Below are 11,392 nucleotides of genomic sequence, written 5' to 3'. Positions count from 1 at the left end.
GCTGTACGCCGGCTCCCTCGGCCAATACAGCGAGATGAGCGCTGCAACCCCAGAGTCAGTCACCACTGGACCTAATGGTCAGGGGTCCCTTTACCCTTACTATCTTAAAGGACGCGGGTGGCACTGTGGGTTAAACCACAGAGCCTAGGACTTGCCCATCAGAAGGTTGGCAATTCGAATCCCCGTGACAGGGTGAGCTCCCGTTGCTCAGTCCCTGCTCCTGCCAACCTAGCAGTTCGAAAGCACATCAAAGTGCAAGTAGATAAATAGGTACCACTCCGGCAGGAAGGTAAACGGCGTTTCCGTGTGCTGCTCTGGCTCGCCAGAAGAGGCTTAGTCATGCTGGCCACATGACCCAGAAGCTATACGCCGGCTCCCTCGGCCAATAAAGCGAGATGAGCGCCAGAGTCAGTCACGACTGGACCTAATGGTCGGGGGTTCCTTTACCTTTACTATCTTATAATCTCTCAGTCTCCTCTTCTCTAGGCGAAACATGCCCAACTCTCTCAACCATTCCACATAAAGCTCCTCTGTACATGTTCCAGCTTGTCAGTATCCTTCTTCAACTGTAGTGTCCAGAACCAGAAATTATTCCTGGTGGCATCTGACTAAGGCAACATAGAGCAGAATCATGACTTCCCTTGATCTGGACTTTAGACCTGTTGATGCAGCCTAGAATTGCACTAGTTTCCTTTGCTGCTGCATCACACTGGTGGCTCATGTTCAGCTTGTGGGCTGCTAAGACCTCTAGATTCGTTTCAAATGTACTGCTGTCAAGCGAGGTGTCTTCATGGAAAGTCAGGGCTCCACCACTGAACCTCTCTTGCAGAAGGGCAAGCAGATTTTCCTAATACAGGGACCCAGGAATCTGTCTTATATCAAGTCCATTATTTGTCCAGATCACTGCATGCACATATGATATCTGAAAGAGGAGGAGGGGAGAGAAATATGTGCTTATTGCCAAATGGCGGAGTTTTGTGTTGTTGTTTTTAAGAACACCAGCCTAGTAGTTCAGAGGAATAACATTTCAGCACCTGTGAGAACCAGGAACCTAGTGTTCAAAAGATGGAATCAAGATAGCCGCCCCCTTTGCAGTTAGATAGCTACAAACCTGAACATGATTTAAAATAGCATGACGCATGGTGAAAATACATCAGCTCAGAACAAGCTAATTTAGTCCTGGATGAGTGAAGAGCTTTGCATCTTATTAATAGCAATGCAAATTTTGACATAATTGCTTTGAAACAGCACATCCAATGGATGAATCCATTATTATTTTAATGCATACAGTGATTGCTTCCCCCAGAGCCCTATTCTCCATAGATCCTGGGCAGTTTGGGGTAATAGGCAGGCAGAAGTCCAACAGGTGATGTGCCCTCCCCGCTGTTGAGTCTTTCCCTCCCCCCACTCATCTGCATGACTGTCAGCATGGTGTGAAAAGCAAATTCATTTGCTGCACCAGTTTATGCATTCCTACTCAGGTCTGTTGAGTACAGTGGGAATCCCTGTACACAGCAGCAGCCTAGGTTGTCAGAAGTACTGTGAGTCTGACTTCTTGAAGTGGAGGTGCAGAATCTCTGGTGGTCTCTGCACGAGTCAGTGTTCCAATTTCAGCATCCTTTGAATCAGCCTCTGCAGGGAGGGGGAGGCTGTCCGTTGCATCCCTGAATGAGTCAAAGCTCAGGATTTGACTCCTTCCAGTTATTACCAGAACAGTGGCTCCCAGAACCAATGGAGGTGAACCCCTTTGAGGCTATGCCAGGTCTTGGTGGGAGCTACTGTGGGCCACCTTTGCCTTTCCAAATCTGCTCAAATCGGCAAGGGGGTGTGGTGAAACAAAAAAGACCTAGTCACGCCTCCCCAAAGACCGGAATCAACTGGGCGGGGGAGGGGATGAGGAACCAAGGGAGCAGGTCTGAAGGATGATGGAAGCTGGAACACCTGGAGCTGGAACACCTCCAGCAACACCTGGAGACCCAGAGATATTCCCCACCTCTGGTGCCTTCCAGATGTAGTGGGACCGGAGTTCCTATCAGCAACATCCTCTCCCATCATCCCTGACCACTGGGCGTGCTGGCTGCTGGGGCTAATGAGAACTGAAAGTCCAACCGCATCGGAGGGCAACAGGCCTGACACTCGTGGCGTGGATGCCATACCAAGGCAGAAGATGGGAGCGATGGACCATTCCCCACACAACACAAAGCATCCTTGTGTCCCCAGCGCGTTCTGACTTTTACTTTTTCCTTCAGATCCTGCCATGCAGGGGGTTGGACTAGATGACCCCTTTTGGCCCCCTACCATTCTAAGAGATCCGAGCCGCGCGCCCGCGGGTGGGCGTGGCGTAAGGGAAGAGGCGGAGTCTCGGAGCTATTGAGGCCAATAGCCCCTGAGTGTGAATTTGACATGCCGGGTGGTGAGTAGGTGTTTATCTTCCTCTCAGTTACCTCCCCGCCCCCGGAGGAGGACCGACGCCACGCGCGTCTGCTGTGAGACGCACTCCTTTCACACGTGCGCGCGCCTACACGTGTAGGGAGACGAGAAGGCGGGCGGCCCGGGAGAGCGCTCGGATCGCGCGCGCAGCGCTTTGCGCGCGACCGGAGAGGGAGGCGGAGCAGCGCGCAGGGACTCCGCCGCCGCCGCCTCTGCTTCCCCTCCTTCGATCGCGGCTTCTCGCAGGCAGAAAGGCTGATCCGAATCGGGAGCTGGCTCCGAGGCAAGACGGGGACGGGGAATTGGGGCCAGGGCTCCCTTCGCGGGGTGGGGAAACCCCAGTCCGGCGCCCGGTGGGTGAGTCCTGGAGGGATCTCCGGGCTGGGAAAGGGAGACCAGCAGGCAGGGAGACAGAAAAGGAATATTTCATCTCCGCGCCCCCCCCCCCGCCCCGCTTCAATAACATACCAGCTGCCTCTTTAAATAGTGCAGAAATCGGGGCTCCCGAACATAGAGAGAGAACTGCCCCTGCCCCCCTACAGTGGGTAGGAGTAGTAGGTCAAGACGGAGTGGGGGTGGACACGTCTTTGGCATTCACACATGCCGAGGAGCACCGGGAGGATAGGATCCGGCAAGGGCTTTGCTCCTAAGAGGGGAGAATTGAACTCTAGCCCCCAAAGATGAAAACAAAGCGCCCCCTTTCTAGCTAGGAGCAGGGCACCAGGGAGGCTGGCCGAGATCAGGCATAGTATTGCTATACTGATATATGGCATTTACACGCCACCATTCCCTTCAAGGACCTCAAGACGCCTCCTTCCTCCTCAGTAAATCCCCACAACAACCCTGTAAGGTAGATTAGGCTTTGCTCCCAAGGTCACCCAGCGAGCTCCATGGCTGAGCAGGGATTCGAACCCTGGTCTCGCAGGTGCTAGCCCAACGTCCCAACCACTGTGCCACGCTGGTTCTTGCATTAGCCAGCATCCACCTAGGCTGATTCTTCCTGGGATGTGTACCCGCCCTGCCCCGCAGCTGCAAGAGAAGCCTTGCCCCTAGGTAAAGGGTAGCGTGCCTGGGTTGGAACCTCTCCGCTGCCCACCATGGCTGCCATGCTGCCCTGGCGCCGGAGCAAGTTTGTCCTGGTGGAGGAGAATGAGGGCAAAGGCAAGAGCAAGAGTTTGGGTCCCGGCTTGAGCTACGCCTCTTTGCTGTCCAACTTTGTTCGCTCCTGCCCGGACCTGTGGCCCGAGTGCCCCCTGGAGCGGCTGGGCAGCGTCTTCCGCAGCAAGCGCCAGAAAGTGGAGCTGAACAAGGAAGACCCCACCTACACCGCCTGGTACCTGGGCAACGCCGTCACCCTGCAGGCGAAAGGCGAGGGCTGCACCGAAGAGGCGGTAGAGAAGATCTGGGCCAAGAGCGAATTCGGGAGCCGCAGCACCAAGATGAAGTTGACCCTTGGCCCCCATGGCATCCGCATGAGCCCCTGCGAGAAAGGGCTCCGGCGGCCGAGCCATGCCTACCTGCTGCACCGCATCACCTACTGCGTGGCCGATGGGCGGCACCCCAAGGTCTTCGCCTGGGTCTACCGGCACCAGGTCAAGAACAAAGCAGTGGTCTTGCGGTGCCACGCTGTCCTGCTCTCCAAGGCTGAGAAGGCCCACTCCATGGCACTTTTGCTCTACCAGACGTCCCACTCGGCCTTCAACGAGTTCAAGCGGCTCAAGAGGCAAAACGATTCGCGCCACATCCAGCAGCAACTCCTGGGCGAAGCCATCATCCCCCTGGTGCCCCTACGCAAACTCCTCAACTGCAAGTGCCCCTACAGGCCTCCGGCGGACAGGGGACGCAGCGCCCCTAGGCTGAGCGCCATCCAGGAGGAGGAGGAGGAGGAAGAGGAGAAAGCGGACAGGGAGGAAGGGGCCTCGGGCGCCCCTTGTGGCTGCGCAGCCAGCTCTGCAAACGGCAGGACCGGCGCCAACCTGAGCAGCTGCGCCAGCACTGCCGCTGGGGCTGCCACCGCCGCTATAGGCGTCCGACTGTCCATTTGCACCACCTTGGCCATCGGCACGACTGACGGCACGGCCCTCTACCACAACGCTGACACCACTCGGGGCCGCAAGACGGTCAAAAGCAGGGAGAGGCCTGAGGTGCTGACTTTAGCCCACGAGCTGAGGGTCTGCACTTTGAGGGGGCCCCACCACCGGGAGGACTTGCCATCTTGGGAGCCCCCCAAAGAGTCGTCTTGCCTGCCTTGTTAAGGATCCTGCGGGCATGGGTTTATTTTGCAGACTCTCCTCCCCAGTGATGGATTTGAGGGAGTGGGCGTTGGGAACATGTTGTTTCCTCTGCTGCTTTGTTCCCTCGTTGGGCTGCACTCGGTACATTCAAGGTTGATAGACGGCACATGGCAGAATGGTTAGTCCTTGCCAGGGGATGAACATTGTTGACGTGCCGGTTCTACCTAACTGATGTCTTATGGCCCGGTTTTGACCAAACCGACCCATCTGTTCCAGCCATTTTTATTCTTCTGCGGACCCTCTGAGGCTTCTCACTCCCTGATCAACCTGTGCCAACCTGTTGAACGACTGCCGGACACCCAGCACCCCAACTGTGGGATCAGGGTGGCTTGATGGTTCTTACACGTAGAAGTGAGGTTGTGCAGGCTACAGCGGCTTTTAATACTTGTTTGAAGTGGCAAAGGGGGAAAATGTCTCAAGCCGGGCAGGGGGGAGCAAATTCTCTCTGTGTATGTACGCCTCAGCATAGATATTTATTTATATGTAAAGAGTGCTCACCCTTTGGATTTGTACATGTTTTTGCATGCTTCCTTCCTCCCCACCCCTGGTGAGGGGTATGTGTGACATCATACTGGGCATCTGCTTTTGGGAACCTGTATTGGGTTAGGAGGCCAAATGAGGAACACTCTTGGAAGCAATCATTTCCCCTCCAACCAACTAATATTGGAGCTGTAGGAGTGGAAGTGAGGTTTAAACTTGGGTTTCCAATTCCATTGCATTTCTTTTTCACTAGCCTTCTGGGGCCAAGGTACTCTACTGCCAAAACATCCAATTTTGTGTGTCCAGAAAACGCAGCTTCTCTCCTTTGAGTAAGGGCCTAACCCAATTAGGTTCCCCACATTTTTGAAGAGGTAAATTAAGTAGTGTGTGTGTGTGTGTGTGTATGAGAGAGAGAGAGAGAGAGAGAGAGAGAGAGAGAGAGAGAGAGAATATCTGGCTAGCCTTTACTCAAAGCAAAGAATCTGCTGAATTCCCGAAACCCTCTTTAAAAAACAAACTGGGTTTCTAGTCCCCATTGTTTTGAATTCACACAGTGGAAAGGTAAACATAGGCAACTGATGACCCATCATGGGCTAAATTCAGCACTTGCCCCCCTCCCTTGCAGCAGCTTCACACCTGGTCCCAATGGATTCCCCGATCCTTTTTGCTGCATATGTTGATTCTTTCGTTTGCTGCATGTCAGAGACTACCCAGAAAAAGAAGAATCTGGATTCCGCAGGTTTTTATCGATGTGTGCACATGTCTGTCAATGATACAAAGGAGGCAGGAAAGACATGAAGGAACTGAAAACACTGTATTTAGAACCGTAGCAACAATAAAGCACAAGAGAACCAGGCAATTCCTAATACATTGATTGGGACTTGCTCACATTTCGGTCGATTTGGAAAGCTGAAATGTGGTTGAGGAAAAACTGGGAGAACCTCTGGAAGTGAGTTGTCGGGGTTTGGAAGCCAACTAAGCCTTCCTCAGAGGAGATGCACTGAAATTAACCAACCTACGTTAGTCATGTCCATCCAGATCAATGGGGCTACTCTGAGTAGGACTGCCATTGGCTACAACCCATTGAAACTGGTAGGTTTCACACCAGGCATTGAAGCACTATGATACCACTTTAAACTGCTATGGCTTCATCCGAATAATTCTGGGAACTGTAGTTTGCTAAGGGTGCCGAGAGTATTTAGGAGACCCCTATTCCCTTCCCAGAGCTATAATTCCCATAATTCCCTGAAAATTGTTAAACCACTCTGAAATAGTAGCTCTGTGGAGGAGAATGGGATCTCCTAACAACACTCAGCACCCTTAAACTACAGTTCCCAGGATTCTTTGGGGGCAAGCCTTAAAGTGGCATGATGCTCTAAATGTATATGCAGATGAAGCCCTAGTAAAAACTATTAGTTTCAGTGGATTTGCTATGAGCATGACTTGGTCAGATTTTCAAACTGAGAGTTTAAAAATCAGCAAAGGTTTGGTTCTGTTCTGGGGAGAAACTGCCTTTGAGACTCGGAAATGGAATATATGATTTCTGCCCACATTTTGCTGCTGGGGAAGGCTCAGTGCTCAGTTGCAGAGGGCAAGCTCTGCACATGGAAGGTCTCGGATATTGCCAAGGTTGCAGGTTCGATCCCTGTATGGGACAGCTGCATTGCAGAGGGTTGGACTAGATGATCCTCAGGGTCCCTTTCCAACTCTACAATTCTATGATAGACGTGTGTAAAGTTATGCGTGGTATAGAGAACGCGGACAGAGAAAAGGTTCCTTCCCTTTCTCAACCACACCAGAACGGGTGGCCATCCAATGAGGCAGAAGGATTTGGGAGAGACAAAAGTACTTCTTTATGCAGCAAGTGGTTAAACTATGGAACTCAATGCCACAGGAGGGAGGGATGGCGGCCAGTTTGGATGGCTTTCAAAGAGGATTGGACAAATTTTTGGAAGATAAAGCTACTAGCCCTGATGGCAATGCTCTCTGCCTATGGTTGGAGGCAATAATGCTTTTGAATTACCAGGCGCTAGAAGCCACAGAGGGCTCAGATCCTGTTTGCAGGTATCCCACAGGCATCGGGTTGGTCTCTGCAAGGACAGGAGGCCGGACTAGATGGACCACTGGCCTGATCCAGCAGCCTCTTCTTACATTCTGCTCATAGGCCTGATCACTGTGAGAAGAGAATGCTGAACTAGATAGGCCTTCTAGCTGAATCAGGCTAAATCACTCTGCGTATGTTCTTAAAGACTCATGCCTGAAACATTGGAGACCTCCTCCCAATCGGTGTAGGGCCACACTGAGCTCTACAGGGCTAATGCACTGCTTGGGATGTTCCCTTGCACCCACAAAGACCCCACTTCAATCCTCAGCATAAATATCTGGTTATATCTAGGGAAGATTCCTGCTTGACACCCTGTAGAGTCAGGCGACTGCCAGCCTTTCCCAATCTGACACCTTCCAGATGTTGCTGAATCCCAACTCCATCATTCCTGAAAGTTGATCATGCTGTCTGTTTGCTGATGGAAGGTGAAGTTCAGTAACATCTGGAGTGTACAAGGGTCCTCAGCCCTTATGCGGGCAATATCGAGCTTAATGGGTCGAGGGAATATTCTGGTACGGCAGCTGCTTACGACTTATATTTTACTGGTGAATTTGGATTGCCTTTTTAAAAAATAAATAAAATCTCGTTCTCCCTTTCGGCTGTCTCAAGACATGTTTGCCTGGGATGGGATTGTGCGTCTTCTTTGTGTGGGGGCGGAATGCAGAACCTGGGGATGACATCTTCCATTTTTTATGTGGCGAGATCTCTGGAGAGGAGAGAACCTTAGCGAGTCATTATTGAAGAAACTGGAAGTGCAGGAGAATCGTGTGTGTGTGTGTGTGTGTGTGTGTGTGTGTACAGGCATAGGTCTGTGACGGAGGCAAAGCATGATAATAACTGCTTTGCAATCTTTGTGCGCAGAAAAGTATGTTTCCCCTGCTCTCTTTTCTATATGCATTGTATTCGGCTGGGGAGGGGGAGGTGATGAGGTCAGAAAGGAATATTACACCTAGAGGCAAACGACTGTCTATTTTTAGCTACTTCCTGTAGCAATTGCTTTTCCAGAAAGATCCACTGAAGGGAGGGGGTGGAAATGGGGTACAACATCAACTTTGAGTGGTCATGGCAAATGACTTCTTTTCTTTAAGTCGGGCCACATGGCACAGCAACTCACTCCCGGCAGGGAGGTGATGGGGCCAGCTGGCAATGAACGTTTGACTTCTTTATCTGTTTTTCCTTACTCTCCTGGCTCAAGCAACTCATATGAGCTCCCTACCAAGCTGCTGAGTTTGGTACAATGCTCCATCTAATTCAGTATTGTCTACACTGACTGGCAGCAGCTCTCCCAAGTTCCAAGTGGGGGTCTCTCCAAGCCTTTACCTGGAGATGCTGGGAACTGAACCTGGGGTGCTCTGCATGGAAAAAGAGTGCTCTAACCACTGAGCTTTGTTTTCCCCCTGCCCAAAGCTTGGTAGATGTTTGGAGTTTTGATCCCGAAATAGCAAGAATCATGTTATTTCTGTTCTTGGCGATAATGTCTCACGGCAATTGCAAATACAGTGGTACCTCAGGTTAAGTACTTAATTCGTTCCGGAGGTCTGTTCTTAACCTGAAACTGTTCTTAACCTGAGGTACCACTTTAGCTAATGGGGCCTCCCACTGCTGCTGCCGCGCGATTTCTGTTCTCATCCTGAAGCAAAGTTCTTAACCTGAGGTACTATTTCTGGGTTAGCGGAGTCTGTAACCTGAAGCGTATGTAACCCGAGGTACCACTGTAAGGCTGAAGTGACCCCCCCCCCCCCCAGTTCCATTCCTCTATTTTTCCTCAGGGTTGTTCTGTGGAGGAAACACAGGCGCCTTGAGCACTCCTTGCAAGCTGACTGGAAATGTGGAGAAGTGAATATTGGGAAAGTGAGAAACAGAGAAGAAATTGACATATCCCTACCCCTGGGTAAGACCTCTGAACTAAGTTGCTGGGTGGGTTGGGAATGGCAATAGTATATCAGGTGCTTCTTTGCACAAAGAAGGTTCTGGATTCAAATGTCTTCAAGTTAAGGTTGCGCTTGGAAAGGCCCCTCTCTTGGGGAGCTGCTGCTTGCTGCCAGTCAACAGTAGACTGCACCTGGCTGGCTGGATCAGGAATTATGTTGGGTGGGAGTCAAAGGTATGGGGGTCCCTGCAGAGGGTCCATGCTTTGGCCACCAGCTTCTCCAGGTATGGCTGGAAAAGACCTCCATCTGCAGCCGTGAAGAGCTGCTTCCAGTCAGTGTGCGCAGTATTGAACTAGACTGACCAAGCATTCTCCTCACTATAAGGCAACCTTGTGTTCCTATGATTCAACATTAAACTGAAACTGTACAGAAAGTCAGAAGAATAAGAACTTGAACTGAAAAGACCACCAGGCCTGCTGAGATGTTCAGCTCAGACTTCAGGCCGTTGTGTTATTGCTCCCTCCACCCTCAAATTGCCACGACTGCTAGTGCCGTCAAGCTGAACAGGTCCTGTCCCACGTGCCACACAGGAGGGTGGGGAAACGTGTTCCAGCCCAAGGGCCACATCCACTCCTAAGCAACTTTCTGGGGGCCGGATGCTGGGGGTGGGCGGAGCCTGAGGCAAAAGTGAGCAGAGCAACAAATGTGAATGTTGACTTTTGTGTAGCACGTTTTGTGCAGTATTTTTCACCCGCTCTTCGTCCTCCATCCAAATGGCATTATCTGAATTCAAGGACACTTTCCAGCCAGGGAAAAACACTTGAGGGGGAGCAAAGCGGGGACATTTTGGGGAGGGTCCCGGGGTCCAGATAGAGAGCCTTAGAGGGCCGCATTTCACTCCTGCAGGTTCCCCATTGTTAACAGAGAAATCTGAGGGCTCCCTTGGACAAAAAAAAAAAAAAAAAAAAAAAAAACACCAGCCAGGAATACCAGAGCAAAACAGCAGCCAGTAGGCTTGGTCTTTATTAAAGATTTGTCATGACAGGACTCCCACCTGCCACAAGGTGGAACAAGATGGAAGCCCCAAACAAAAGAGCCCCCAAACTTTTATTAGCTGCTAATCTCCATGTTAGGTAAAGGTAAAGGGACCCCTGACCATTAGGTCCAGTCGTGGCCAACTCTGGGGTTGCAGCGCTCATCTCGCTTTATTGGCTGAGGGAGCCGGCGTACAGCTTCCGGGTCATGTGGCCAGCATGACTAAGCTGCTTCTGGCGAACCAGAGCAACGCACGGAAACGCCGTTTACCTTCCTACTGGAGCGGTACCTATTTATCTACTTGCACTTTGACGTGCTTTTGAACTGCTAGGTGGGCAGGAGCAGGGACCAAGCAACGGGAGCTCACCACGTCATGGGGATTCAAACCGCTGATCTTCTGATTGGCAAGTCCTAGGCTCTGTGGTTTAACCAACAGTGCCACCCTTGTCCCTTATCCCCATGTTACACCCCCCCAAACTGCATCACCAATACATCATGGTTACATCATGAAAGGGGAGGTCTGGTGGCAGTAATCTGAGCATCCTGGACCCTGCCCCATGGTTCCCCTTGCCCTCCACCAAGCACCCATCAAGTGTAACAAAAAAGATATTTACATTTCCCTGTTTCCCAGCCAAGTTAATCACACCCTTTTGTCTTCATCTGGGTTTGTTATTTCTGGAATGGCTACCTGTCTGGCACTCAGGTATCAGGATGCCAGGGATTTTCACTCAGGCAGAGGGGCTGCTGAGTAGCTGAGCTCACATGTCTATATGAATTTCTGATGCTTCCCCTGTGAGCCAGTGCATAGATACATTTATCAGTGAATTCTTGCATTTGGTATCGTGCAGCAAAGGCCCTTTGAATAGATAGGAAGAAACTGTGATGAAGTGTTTTGTGGGGACAAATCACAAAAGTCACAAAAGCGATTGTGCTGGTTTTGGTAGTGGGCTGAATGTGCATGATATCTGCTGGAGGGGCAACCCCCCCAACTTATACATAAATTCCTGCAACACCATCCTTGTGGGGCTTGACTGGAGAGAGAATCTGAAGAGAGGCTGTGTCCGTGCCACTCTCTTGGTGCCATCCCTCTGACAATGAGGGCTGTGTGTCTCCCCCCTCCAATTAATCCATATCCCCAAGCAGCTGCTGGCTTGATGTGCAACTTGTGACATTGGGTG

The 11,392-nt window shown here is 51.3% G+C and overlaps 1 protein-coding gene across 1 annotated transcript; it reads left to right on the top strand.

Moving 5' to 3' along the window:
• Positions 1 to 2,175: 2,175 nt before the first annotated feature.
• On the top strand, positions 2,176 to 7,904 carry FAM43B (family with sequence similarity 43 member B). The gene has a single exon (XM_081016693.1). It carries the CDS (start codon positions 3,528 to 3,530, stop codon positions 4,683 to 4,685), a length of 1,158 nt encoding a protein of 385 aa, XP_080872819.1. The 5' UTR covers positions 2,176 to 3,527; the 3' UTR covers positions 4,686 to 7,904.
• Positions 7,905 to 11,392: the final 3,488 nt, after the last annotated feature.

The sequence above is a fragment of the Podarcis pityusensis genome (assembly GCF_964106645.2).
Source record: "Podarcis pityusensis genome assembly, chromosome: 8".
In the NCBI taxonomy this organism is placed as follows: Eukaryota; Metazoa; Chordata; class Lepidosauria; order Squamata; family Lacertidae; genus Podarcis; species Podarcis pityusensis.
The sequence above is the reverse complement of the archived record's forward strand: the minus strand, read 5'-3'. Positions and strand labels throughout refer to the sequence as shown.

Bases quoted from the DNA above. Each gene is read 5' to 3' on its own strand.
- FAM43B (XM_081016693.1), top strand. From the start codon at position 3,528: ATGGCTGCCATGCTGCCCTGGCGCCGGAGCAAGTTTGTCCTGGTGGAG.